We start from the raw sequence: 13,279 nt of genomic DNA, 5'->3' as shown, positions 1-13,279 counted from the left end.
GTAGTATCAGCATCATCATGATTATTTAAGTGGTGTCTCCCATCCACCCCTGGGAGCAGGTGCAGCAGGTATGAACAGCCCCCTTTTTAGAGATGTGGAAACAGAGGCTTAGGAAGTTGGGAGACCTGCCCATGGTCACCTGGCAGGACCTGGACCTGGGTCCTCAGGTTCCCGTAATCCACACCCTTCACCAGAAGCTTAGGGTGGGACTGGAGGAAGAAGATGGTCAGCAAAGCTCGAAGGAGATGCTCCTGGCCCCAGAGCTGAGTGAGGAGTAAGCCTCTCTGGCAGGCACACTGTGGGTAGGAGTGGAGCTGAGTGCCTGGCAGGACAGCCCTTCTCCATCCTTTATACCCCAGCTCCTCTGGGATGAGCTCACCTTCAGCCTTGCCAGCTGCAAACCTGCTGAACAGCCATCCTGCCCCCAGATGAGTGGCTCTGATTGTGGCCAAGTCCCTCAGAGACTGCATTCCATCCATCTGGCTTGGGGCTCAGTGCCTCACCTGCCTGGAACTGCAGGGGGTACAAGGGTACGAGGAGGGACCCCTGCGGGGGGCTCACCGGCAACATGTTCCCTTCCTGAGTCGGTCTGCTGAGCAGAGCTGGCAGGATCAGAGCTGATGTCATCCAAATAACCCAGCTCATTCTCTTTAATTTTGGAGATGATTATTTGCTCAGAGAACCACCTGCCCCTCTCTCAGTGCCTCCAGCCTCTCCCCACCCCCGCTACTCCTACCCACCAGCAGCCACATTCTGCTTCCTCACACTGTATTGCTTAGGTTCTGCCTGGCTCAAGAGCCCTCAATGGCTCCCTATAGCTCATCCTATCACATACAGAGCTTGGGCTCTATGAGTCGTCACCTGTGGTTGCCCATCACTAGCGCTTGCTGCAGCTGGAGGGTCCTTTCCTCACAAATGCCCTTCCTGGACTGCTTTTGCCATTCCGCACTGCCAGTCTACCCAAGGCTTTTTCCCCTAACAGACTGGAACGCTAACCCCCTCCTCCAGGCAGCCCTTGTGGATTCAGCGTCCCCTCTCCTCTGTGTTTTTTCTTTTTCTCTAATCCAGCAATTACTCTCTTGGATTATACTAGATTTCTTGCCTGTGTCCCTCTGAGAACTTCTCTCGTGGTTTATCAGACGCGAAAGGCTGAGAGTAAGGAGCTAATGGGTCTCGACTGGGGCCATGGGATCACAACAAGCATGTCCAACTGACCACCACAATGTAGAAACAAAGACCACCCAAAAAAGCTACAAATTATTTAGGTAAATAAAATAAAACATTTTGGCTATAAAATCAAGAACCATACAAATGTCATTTATTTAACAAGCAATTTAAAGTTTCCTTGAATGTCTAAGGAAAACTATGGGGTCCTGGAAAATTGGGGGTTTGATTCTCTAATATGACATACTTCCCTACCATTTCACAGATGAGTAAAACTGAGACTCAGAGATGTCCGTGCCTGGCTCCAAATTTAATTCTCGCCTAGAAAACCAAGTGATCCTGATACCTCAAAGGGCATGAGGGAAGATGAAGCTGGGACATGGGAGGTAGGAAATTGTCTCTAGTCTCCCCTGCCAGTGGCAGAGGTATCCCAAGGCAGGAGGTTCTGCTTCCTTCTACCCCTGAATCTCTCCAGAGACTTAAAGCCTGGGCAGGGCCTTCGTAACCTTGCTGAACTGTGGCTCTGTTCTGGTTTCCTTCTGTCCCTCCCTTTTTCCTGCAGCAAAAACACAGCACCCTAGGAGACCTACATGGGCCCACCCTTCCTGTGGGTGGCCCAGAACTCTCCACCTTCCTCTCCTATCATCATCCTCATCAACAACATTGGGTGTTTCATTCCCGATGGCCAGTATCTGATTAACTACTTCACGCTAAAGTGTTAATGACTTGTTAATAGCTTGATGAGATGCTCTTCCCAGGGACACCAGCCTTTGGATGGATCCAGAAACAAAGTTCTTTAAGAACTTAGTGTTGCCCGCCTCAGCACCTGTTAGGTGCTCAGTAAGTATCTGATAAATGGATCAATTGTGAGAAGCCTAATGTTTGAAAAGTGTTTCCTACTGAGTTTTGCACTTGGCAGACACTTGTTAGACAGTGGCTATTATGATTCTTTCTAATGGCGAATTTTCCATGACCAGACATGGAAAGATATTCCTTAAGCCTGGGGTCTCTGGGAGCATCAGTCCCTCCTTGTCCTCTAAGAGCAGATGACACCGTATGGAGATGTGTTGATCCAGACATCCTCTTCCAGAGGACAGGAAGAAGGAGAAAGAGCAGAAGAGGAGAGGACAGGCTGAGTCCTAACTTCCACTTTACTCCCTACTTTTGGTCATTGAAATATCTGTTAAACACTGAAAAAGCAGCAGGCACATATCAAGCACTTCACACGGATTAGTGCCTGCAATTGTCACTACTACCCTATGAGGAGTATATTATCCTATTTATGTCAGGGAAATGGAAGCTTCCAGAGGTTACGTGCTGCTGGGTCGTGGGGTGGGATTCAGACCCCCTGCAGCCAGCTCCTAGTCTGGGCTCCTACCTGGTGGCCTTCTAGCTGGATGCAGGCCCAGGGGCTCCCTAAAGGTGCACTGTCCCTGATGTTTGGTCACTGCTCTAACAACCGGCAGTCCTCTGGCACATGGGAAGGGATGTCCAGAGACTGGTCTTGGGCCCCGAGGAAAGGTACAGAGGGAAGAGCTGACTGGGAGACATTGGACCCTCACCCAGACCCCAGGTCCTAGGGAACACAGCAGCTCAGGTCTCAGTGGGCAGAAGAGTTCAGCACACAGAGGAGGAAATGGGGTTAAACCAGGGTTCGAAGTGGGGTTTTCAAAGAGCAGAGGATTTGGATCAGAAGAGTTGGGGAGAAAAGGTATTTCAGGCTGCATAGGGATAGTGTGGCAAAACCAAGGAGATACTTGGAGATAAGGAATGTGGGTGAGATGTCCCTGGCTGAGGCAGGGAACAGTCAGGACAACAGTTGTGGGCAGGATGGGACAGGGCGGCAGCTCTGGGGATGTCAAAGCCTAGGCTGGTGAGCTCTTACGCACATCCCAGTGAAGCCATACAGCCAGCGAAGCCATCGAGGGGGACATAGGGCTAGGATGGGTTCCAAGAGCTGGGAAAAGCCTTTAGCATTAGACCACAAGCCCCCATGTCCCCTACACTGGGCACCTGCCTGGCACACGAAGCTTTCAATAGAGGTGACCGAAGGGAGAAAAGGAGGGAGGGAGGAAGGGTGGGAGGAGTAACTAGGGGGTCTTTGAGCCGAAGGACCATCTGCTTTCCTTACAAGGGAACACTGAGATGACATATGACACAGCCTTCAGAGGGAACTCCTGGGAGCAGCCCACAGAGTCACTGTGGAGATGCCTGCTCTCTGGGGGGCTCCCAGCCAGCCTGGACCTCGGGCTCACATGCGTCTGGAGAGAGGCATCAGGGTTCAATGTCACCTGGACAGCAGCTCCTCCATTTGCTTTCTAAAGAGATGGTCCCAAACAAACAAACAAACAAACAAACAAATATTTCCTGTCCTCAGCTGCTGCTGCTCTTACTAACAGATACACATCAGAAGGAGGAAATGTGCAGTCATCCCCCACTGGTCCAGGATTCTTCCCTCGGAAGTCTTCCCTCGAAGCCTCCAGGCCCTGGTGAGCCTCTCTCTGCCATCTCCCTGCCTCCTCTGCACTGACTGCCTGAATTTTCACCCACCTGTAGCAATTCCAGCCTCCTTCGCTCTGTCCAGCATTTGGACCAGACAATGGTCGTGACTTGTGCGGCCTCCCTCCTGCCTTGTAGGAGTTAGAGAGAGGTCAAGTGTGGAGATCCCAGTTCTTGAAGAATTGATGAAAGCATATGACTCCCCATGGGCTCATGTCCTGTGCCAGGGAGAATGTCACTCTACTCCGTACTGCCCAGCAGACATGGCCACTGTCCTCTGTGGGTTAGGTGAAGGGGGCACCAGTGGAGTGTCTCTCTGGGAGGCCTGAATGAAGGGGGTCTTTCCAGGAAAGAGGAGGATACACCTATGGATGGAGCCCCCAGATACTATACCCAGGAGTCTGCCCCATCCAAGGGTCTATAACCTTCTAACTCCCTGAGCCCCCAGGAGGAAGTCCATGACCGAGAGATTAATCAGGATAGGGATGGTGAAGTCCAGTGACATCCCTCTGGAGAGGCTGGGCCTGGGGCAAATTACCCTATAACAGTAGGTTAATTAGATAAAACCCAAATTACATGAGCAAGGCTTGCAAGCCCAGCAATTTGAAGGTTTCATGTTGTTTCAGAGGTGGGGAGGGCTTGATCTCTAGCTCAGCATAGAGAAAATGACTTCTTGCTCCCAGGCAAGCCAAACCCATGAATTAAGCTCTTGACTGCCCATCCACAAGCCCCAACGCCAAGCACATATAAGGAAGGGTGCCTGCCGGTCCTCACTGCAACCTGTAGAGCCTGTGTAGGATTTGATCTTCATCCCTCCTGCATCTGAACCCTCTCTCCACCACCAGCATGAGCCGCCAATTCACCTGCAAGTCGGGAGCTGCCACCAAGGGAGGCTTCAGTGGCTGCTCAGCAGTGCTCTCAGGGGGCAGCTCATCCTCCTACCGGGCAGGGGGCAAAGGGCTCAGCGGGGGCTTTGGAAGCCGGAGCCTCTACAGCCTGGGGGGCATCCGGAATATCTCCTTCAACATGGCCAGCGGCAGCGGGAAGAGCGGAGGCTATGGGTTTGGTCGAGGCCGGGCCAGTGGCTTTGCTGGCAGCATGTTTGGCAGTGTGGCCCTGGGGCCCGTGTGTCCATCTGTGTGTCCTCCAGGGGGCATCCATCAGGTCACTGTCAACGAAAGCCTCCTGGCCCCCCTCAACGTGGAGCTGGACCCGGAGATCCAGAAAGTGCGAGCCCAGGAGCGGGAGCAGATCAAGGCTCTGAACAACAAGTTCGCCTCTTTCATTGACAAGGTGGGTCTAACCTTCTCTTCTCAGGGCATGAGCTTCTGTTACAGGAGCAGGGATTCAGGTTAGATATGAGGAGGCACTGAATGTGGATAAAGCAGATGTTTTCGTTCATCGAGGTGACTTATGTATGGTTCCCTGCGGTCGTTCTCAAGAGAACACAGAGGGAGATCTGTCTCTACTGGCAGAGGCTGATGGGGGTTACTGGCAGGACCTCCGAAGGAAAGATCTCTGTCTCTTACTCGAGGGTTGGCTTGTTGCCATTGCTAAGCCTGGGGTCCGTGCAGGCTGTGTGTGGAAAAAGCAATGAGAGGGGGCACCTGGGTGGCTCAGTGGGTTAAGCCTCTGCCTTCAGCTCAGGTCATGATCTCAGGGTCCTGGGATTGAGCCCCACATTGGGCTCTCTGCTCAGCAGGGAGCCTGCTTCTCCCCCCTCTCTCTGCCTGCCTCTCTGCCTACTTGTGATCTCTCTCTGTCAAATAAATAAACAAAATATTTAAAAAATATTAAAAAAAAAAAAAGCAGAGAGAGGGAATCTGCCCCGGAGTCTTGCTCTTGTCCATTATCAGCAGGTCTCATCCACTAGTCATTTGACGGGTCATTGCCAGATGGCTCGGCCATGGGCATTTTTTTCAGTTGGCTAAGGACTCGAGAGAGAAGCAGAAGAGTGCAGTGGGGAGGACGCCTCCACAGTGCTCTGAAGTCAGACCTGGCTTCCGCTCTGGCCCCATCACTTACCAGCTGGGTCTTGACTAAGCCAGCCACGGAGCAGCTGTGTGGAGAGTTATTTATTCTGTCTGCGCCTCCGTTTCCTTATCTCTGTAATGCAGATAATAGCCTGCTTCTCCGGGGTTTTGTCAGGTTGATAAAAGAAAATGCATGCGAAGATCTTGGCACAGTGCCTCCTCCCACAGACGGAAGTGCTCCGAAGGGATGGTTAGCGTTACTATCATTTTCATCTTCAGAGAGATGGGGGAGGAGGGTTGAGAAGGGGAGGATCCAGGGTCTGGAGGAGCCCTCAAGGCATCATCCAAGCCAGAGATGCCCCTGACTTTTGATAGATGAGAAATTATTACTCTCATTCTATGAGTCGGCAAAAGCATGGAGGGACATGCCTTGCCAGAGTATGGCATCTGGGGCAGGAGCAGGAGGGAGGCAGGTGAGACCCAGTCCTGGGTGCTGGGGGCTACGTTGACTAAATGACAATAAGGCACCAAGGGTGGGTCAATCCAGGACAAAGCCTATGCTTGAAATGGTCATTGGCCATTGGAGCCTCCCCATCCCCCTGCCCCAAGCCCCAGCTCTAGACTCCTGCTCTGAGCAGCCCTTGCTCACTTCCGAGGCCAGCACTGTCCCTGTGACTTTATTCCTCAGAAGGAGGACACAACCTATTTGTGATCCTGACTGTCCAATGTGTAGCCCAGATGCCAGTTGTGGCATCCTGGGTGTAGGGTTTACTCCGTGACTAATGCTCAGTCTTAGGGATATACGTGAAAGAGTCAGGACTGATTAAACCAAACCAAGACTGGATGATCTGCAGGGGGCAAGCAGTGTGGCAGCTGTTCCCATCTCAACGCTGAATCCCAGCCAGTTTTTGGAGGTCCTGTGCTTATGATAATAGAGAACACAACCTTATTTAGATAATGGCTGTGCTCATGTGGATTAAGTCATATTTTAAAAGTCCTGCCCTGCCACCCAAACTGCACAAGAGAAAAGTATGTAGATCCACTCCCTCTGGTCAGTTTCCTGGCCCAGTGAGGTGACAGTGGCACGGGGAGCCCTATCTATCCATCCTGCCCCACGTGCCGGGCTTGCTCTGTGGAAGATGGTTCTAAGGGGCTGAACTAGGGCAGAGGTAGGAGGCCATGAGCAATGATGGAGCTGGAGCCTGATGCAGAAATTTAGAACACCCAGAAGCTCTTGGCCCATTGAGCCTCACTGAGTTTGATAGGCTACAAAATAAAGAGCAGATTCCCTTTTGCAGAACGGTCGACTTTTCCAAAGATGGACCCAGCCTGACCCCATGTTGGTAGTTTTTAGGCACTCCCCTATCCTAAGCTGGATTGGCCATAATGGGGTTCTAAGTGACTGGATGCATGAGTTATGGGACACAAGTCTGGGTTTATTTCTGGGCTCCCCCTCTTAACAAACTGGTAGACCTTGGAAAGAGGCTCAACTTCTCTATGGCTCCATTTCCTTCCTATCTAATGAGGTTAACAATTTGCCCACCTTGTGCAGCTGTTGTGAGGCGGTGAAGGAGAAAATGCAGGCAGAGCGCCTTGCACAGAGCCCTGTGAATGACAGGCATGACTATTCCCAAGGGGGCTCAACAGTTTCTGCTCTTTGGATCCCAGGTACGGTTCCTGGAGCAGCAGAACCAGGTGCTGGAGACCAAGTGGGAACTGCTGCAGCAGCTGGACCTGAACAACTGCAAGAACAACCTGGAGCCCATCCTCGAGGGCTACATCAGCAACCTGCGGAAGCAGCTGGAGACACTGTCCGGGGACAGGGTGCGGCTGGACTCGGAGCTGAGGAGTGTACGGGACGTGGTGGAGGACTACAAAAAGAGGTGAGTGGGGAAGGGATCCCCCTGCAGCTGGAGAGTTGTCCCTTTCCCTCTAAGCTCCTTCTGCAGGAGTGGCAGCTGTCCCCGGCTTAAAGGTTTTGGAGATGAGGGGCATTGTTCTTTGTCTTACCTGGCAGAATCATTCCAACACAACTCTGGAAACTGCTCTCTGCTCCTCCAGCCTCTGGTCTGGCCCTTGGGACAAATGTCCATTGAGTTGAACAGTGGTCAAAGGACCGTATCTGCCTAGAAAAGGGAAACCTTGATTAAGCTACTCATAATCTCCTGGAGCTTCTGGGTCCTCACTGGAGGAATGGCTATGAGGAGGAACTAAGGAAACACTCCCATTCATTTGTAAGGCTTCATTCAAATTTTCAAGGAAGAGCTTGCTTCTTGCTTCCTGTAAGATTTCCCATAGAACACTTGCTCCACATGCTCTTACCTCAGTTTTGTAGCTGGATCTTCAATAATCACCTTTTTTTCCCCCTCCAGACTTAGTTACCATGTCCTCTCCTCCAGGAAGCCTTCTTTACCTGGTGGCCTCACTAGCCCAGGACTCTGTGGCCCATTAGCATCTGTCCCTCAAATGGCCATACTCCCTCTTAGAATCTTCTTTGAGTGAAAGACGTTCTCAGTGAGAGGGTTCTAAGTGAGACATATTCACTGACAAAGCTCTGGCATTCTTGCAGGTATGAGGAAGAAATCAACAGGCGAACAGCTGCAGAGAATGAGTTTGTGTTGCTCAAGAAGGTGAGAGGCAAGACAGGCCTTGAGTCCAGGGCTGGCCTGGGACCAGGGAGAGCTGAGCTTACCAGTATCCTCTGCTCTCAGTGAAAGAGCTGATTCCAAACTAATGATGTAAAGGCTGAAGAAAAACACAATGTACTATCCAGAAAGGGAATGAAAAGGCAGAGAGATGATGGCCTTTCTGAGTGTTTCATGTCCACAGTAAAGAAGAGCAGAAGATGAAACACAGGGGCTCCCCTGTAGCCACAGGGTCCAACTTACACATCAAAGGGATGACTGACAGCAGCCTGGCTGGGGTTCCCTTCCTTAGAGGGGTACCCCATCCCTGCTGAAGGAGCAGATTCTCAGGATGGGGCAAGGCTGGGCCTTTTGCTCCATCGTCTCCTCTCCCATGAGCCTCTCAGATAGAAAAGGGCCACTGTTTCAGTGTGCTGGGCACCCAGGCTGGGGTGGGTGTTTCCTTCTCTGCTGCACTGGCAGTGACCGAGGGATGTCGGGGGCATCTTCTAGGATGTGGATGCTGCTTATGCCAATAAGGTTGAGCTTCAGGCCAAAGTGGACTCCATGGACCAGGAGATCAAGTTCTTCAAGTGTCTCTATGAAGCGGTAAGTCTGTGTCTCCACTCCCGCCTCTGCTGGCAGTCAGTGAGTAAAACTCTGTTCTGGGGGCTGAGAGAGGCTCTTTGATCTCAGGGAGACCCCGTGGTTAGCCATTCATCTCCCACTTCAGCTCTGAGAGGCTCCCAGTCTCCACCTTCTGGGTGGAAAGGAAATGGTCCATGTCCTGGCTTCATGGTGGCAGAAATCTATCTGCGGCCTGGAGGAAACTCACTTGGCCCAGGAAGCCACAGCTTTGGCCCAGAGCCTCTAAGTTAGCATCACCCAGATTTGCTTATCTTGCTTAAAGGAATGGGTGGGAGGGCTGTTAGCCTCTGAAAGTCAAGACGTGAGACCAGGCTTGTTTCCCATATAGGAGATCGCTCAGATCCAGTCCCACATCAGCGATATGTCCGTCATCCTGTCCATGGACAACAACCGGGACCTGAACTTGGACAGTATCATTGATGAGGTCCGTGCCCAGTATGAGGAGATCGCCCTGAAAAGCAAGGCCGAGGCCGAGGCGCTGTACCAGACCAAGGTGAGCTGGGCTGAAGCAGGACTGGGGAGGGCAACCCCAGCAGGCATGAGGACTGGGCCTGATCATTCTCAAAACAGAGGCCATGTCTAGTTAAGTGTCCAACATGTCCTTTCATGTTGATGTCCATGACATCAGCAATCCCGAGATATCATGTGGTCCTATGACCATCCAGCATGCTCACCATGCTCTGTGCTTTGGGGTCCCAGTTCCAGGAGCTGCAGCTGGCAGCTGGCCGGCATGGGGATGACCTCAAGAACACCAAGAATGAGATCTCAGAGCTCACCCGGCTCATCCAGAGAATCCGCTCAGAGATTGAGAATGTGAAGAAGCAGGTGAGGGAACTGGTTACCCATGGCCTGGGGCAGGAGGGCATAATTGGAGGGGGAAAGAGTTGGTTAAGAATATCAGCCTTTCGAATCTCTGCCCATGAAAGGAAAGGAACCAATGAGGTCACTGCCTCAAATACTTTAGAGCAGACATCCCTGGGGCATCACATCTCCCACTCTCCCCAAGAATCTCTGCTTTGATGTCCTTCCTACAGGAAGCCGTCTCTCTCATTCCCCAGAATGGGGTAGGACCACACCCCCCTGTGCCTTCTGCCTTAATCACATGCTGTTCTGGCATCTGTGCTTCTCTTGTCCTTGTCACACTTTGGTGATTGCCCCACACCAGCCTGTCCCTTCTTCCATGGAGCTGGAGGAAGGCAGGAAGCTGGCTGTTCCATTCCCCATTGCTTTTCCAGCATCTAGTACAGTGCCAGGACATAGTAGCAGCTTAATAAACATTTGTTAATGAAATGACTGACAAGTGGGCTCAGAGAGCGCCATTCAAGAGCCTTCTGTAACTATTTAACTATCAGTAAGGCCTTGCTCAAACTCTTCTGAGGGCTCTAGGCCGCAGTCTTAGCTTGAGTAGATGGGGAGACAGGATGAGGTTATAGAATAACAACAGCGGTGGCTCCTATCATTTTATCATCCAGAAGTGTCTCAAAGATTCTATGAGGCAAGAGCTACCCATTGTTACAAATGAGGAAACCTCAGAGAGGTTAAGTGGGTTACAAGCTGGCGAATGGCAGAGCTGTGATTGGAACCCACTATGACTCCTAGTCCAGTGCTCTTTCCACCTTCCCAGGAGCTTTAACACTTAGTGACTCCATGATGTGGGGCAAGTTAGTTGTCCTCTCTGCACAGGTGAGTTTAAGGAATACATGAGCTAAGACATGAAAAAGGCATGTCGGGGCTGAGGGTAGTGCCAGGCATATGGTAAGCACTTGGGAAGTAATAGTTAGTTCTAGGGAACCTCCTTCCCTGTGCCCCTCGTCTGTGGTCCTATGTACCTGGGCGGCCACTCTCATTGTACCCACAACACAACATTCTAAGGATCTCTCATCCCAGACTTGAAACAACTCAAGAGCAGAAAGCTCTTCTGTATCCTCGGCACATGGATGGCCAAGTAAATGTCTTCCTCATGAACTGACGTGGTACTGAGCTGGCCACAATCACAGGAGAGCAGGAGGGCAGGGTGCACTATTGTTCATCACCACCAATGCCTAAATACAAGCAAGTGGAGATAGAGCTAGGAAGGACTTGCTGGCCCCAGAAGGGGCTCCAGCCTATTAGAGGGGTGGGAGGTGGGAAAGATAGAAGTGGGTATCCTCACCCAGGAGTCTCCAAGCACTGGTGGGGTTTGGATGTGGATGACTCTAATCACCCCGTCCAGTTTTCCAGCTTCTCTGATTCCCTGTTTAGGCTTCCAACCTGGAGACGGCCATCGCCGATGCCGAGCAGAGGGGTGACAATGCCCTGAAGGACGCCCGGGCCAAGCTGGACGAGCTGGAGTCCGCCCTGCACCAGGCCAAGGAGGAGCTGGCCCGGATGCTGCGCGAGTACCAGGAGCTCATGAGCCTGAAGCTGGCCCTGGACATGGAGATCGCCACCTATCGCAAGCTGCTGGAGAGCGAGGAGTGCAGGTGGGGGGCGGTGCTCTGGCAGGAAAGGCGGGGGAGGGGTGAAGGGGGTTTGAGAAGGACAAAAGAGAATGCTTAACACACTCATCCAGAAAAGATGAGTCCTTGGGAGGAGTGAAGGGGTGGTGATGATGGGAAAAATAACAGTAATAAATAATACCTACGCCTGCGTGAGCCCTCACTCATGCCAAGCACTGTGCCTCAGTGATTAGCTCATTCCATCTTACAATTTTCCTGGGTATACCTCGGCATACTACCACCCCCCAACCCCAACCGAAAAATAAAAAAATAAACCCCACCCCATTACTATGTTAGGCATTCTTGTTCCATCATCCTTACCTGTCCAGAAATAAGATGAGCTTATCAGATGTGTCCCAGAGCAACCATTCCAGCTTCCCCAATGTTCTCACCAGCCGAGAAAGTCAGTCCTTGGGAAGTGTGCATACCAGCCTGCATGTGTACCTTGTGCCGACTGTTTGATTTGGGTTGTTGCCTGCTTAACCCCAAAGATTCAGGGGCTGCAGCCACAGCTCCCAAATCTCTGCTTTCACCAAAAGCCCAGGAAATTTCCAGAGGTGCCTATTGGGTTCAAAAACCCACAACAGGTCGGTGGGGACACTAGCTTTGAGGTTAATAGACTGCGGGTTGGATGACTGCTTGCTCTTACTTTATTTCTCTCCCTTACAGGATGTCAGGAGAATTTCCCTCCCCAGTCAGCATCTGTAAGTACTTGTGTGCTGGGCCCTAGAACTGTAGAATCTGAAGACAGGAAAGGGTCTTAGTCGCACCCCGTGTGTGTAGCTGAGCAAACTCAGGACCAGAGAGCAAAAACTTTGAGATCACACAGCCACATAGCAGAGGCATAGCCAGCAGTCAGTTCTCCTGACTTCCAGAGCAGAGCTCTTCCTCCCTATTCCTCTGTCTCCCTGCTCCCAGGGGATGGCCGCTAGGAAAGCTAGAAGAGGAAGCAGAGGATGAGTGTCTGTGAGGCCTGGAGCACCAGGGCCACAAGCTGCAACCAGCCCTGGGCTGGAGAATTAGAGGCGGCTGAGGGAATTGTTGAATGGGGACCTCAGAGCATAAGCGGACAGTGTTGAACCTCTGTATTTTTCAGCAGGACTAGGAACTTAACCAGAGCTCTAAAAGATGCCATTTATGGGGCAGCTAGTGAGAGGGAAAGAAAGGTTGGAGCGGAAGTTTGGCAAACAGGCTAATAGAAGAGGGGGAGTGTGTATCCAGAATAACAGGTGGTTGGATTGGTACCTGGGCTTCTGAGAATTAAGAATCATCTAGATTGGGTCTAAGAGGGGCATCGCAAGAGCAGGACATGGGGGAAGCTGTCTTTGGGCTATTTTCCCCAGAGGAGGGGGCGGAGCCGCGGGGCGGGCACCTAACCCATTGTTCCAAGAGATCCTGAGTCCCGGGGGGGTGGGGCTGGGGCCTCGCCTAGCCCCGCCCCTGAGGGTACCGCCCCCCTCTGTCCCTCTGCAGCTATCATCAGCAGCACCAGCGGCAGCGGCGGCTATGGCTTCCGGCCCAGCTCCGTGAGCGGCGGCTACGTGGCCAGTAGCAGCAGCTGCATCTCTGGCGTGTGCAGCGTCCGCGGCGGGGACGTCCGGGGCAGGGGCAGCAGCAGTGACTACAAAGATACCCTGGGGAAGGGCTCCAGCCAGAGCACCTCCTCCAAGAAAGCCAGCAGGTAGAGAGGGCTGCTCCCTGCCCTCCCGCCACCCCTGCATCCGCAGCTGTCTTCCACATGCTCTGTCCCCCAGCCTGCTGTCAGCCCCCTCTCCACCCTGCCCTGCCGTTGTCCTTCTGGCCACCACACTTCTCCCAGCCTGCGTTTTCCTGAGCCTGGACAGGTGTGGATGGCTAAACTTGGTGAAATTCCTCCTGGTACGTGCCTCACATT

General features: G+C 52.3%; 1 protein-coding gene across 1 annotated transcript; it reads left to right on the top strand.

The window, feature by feature from the left end:
• The first annotated feature begins 4,509 nt into the window (after positions 1–4,509).
• On the top strand, positions 4,510–13,070 carry KRT71 (keratin 71). The gene is made up of 9 exons (XM_044228485.1): positions 4,510–4,956; positions 7,305–7,519; positions 8,206–8,266; positions 8,774–8,869; positions 9,237–9,401; positions 9,608–9,733; positions 11,150–11,370; positions 12,055–12,089; positions 12,859–13,070. The coding sequence occupies exons 1-9, from the start codon at positions 4,510–4,512 to the stop codon at positions 13,068–13,070; spliced, it is 1,578 nt and encodes a 525-aa protein (XP_044084420.1).
• Positions 13,071–13,279: the final 209 nt, after the last annotated feature.

This window comes from Neovison vison, chromosome 12, assembly GCF_020171115.1.
Source record: "Neovison vison isolate M4711 chromosome 12, ASM_NN_V1, whole genome shotgun sequence".
Taxonomy (NCBI): Eukaryota; Metazoa; Chordata; class Mammalia; order Carnivora; family Mustelidae; genus Neogale; species Neogale vison.
This window is presented reverse-complemented; position numbering and strand designations above follow the sequence as displayed.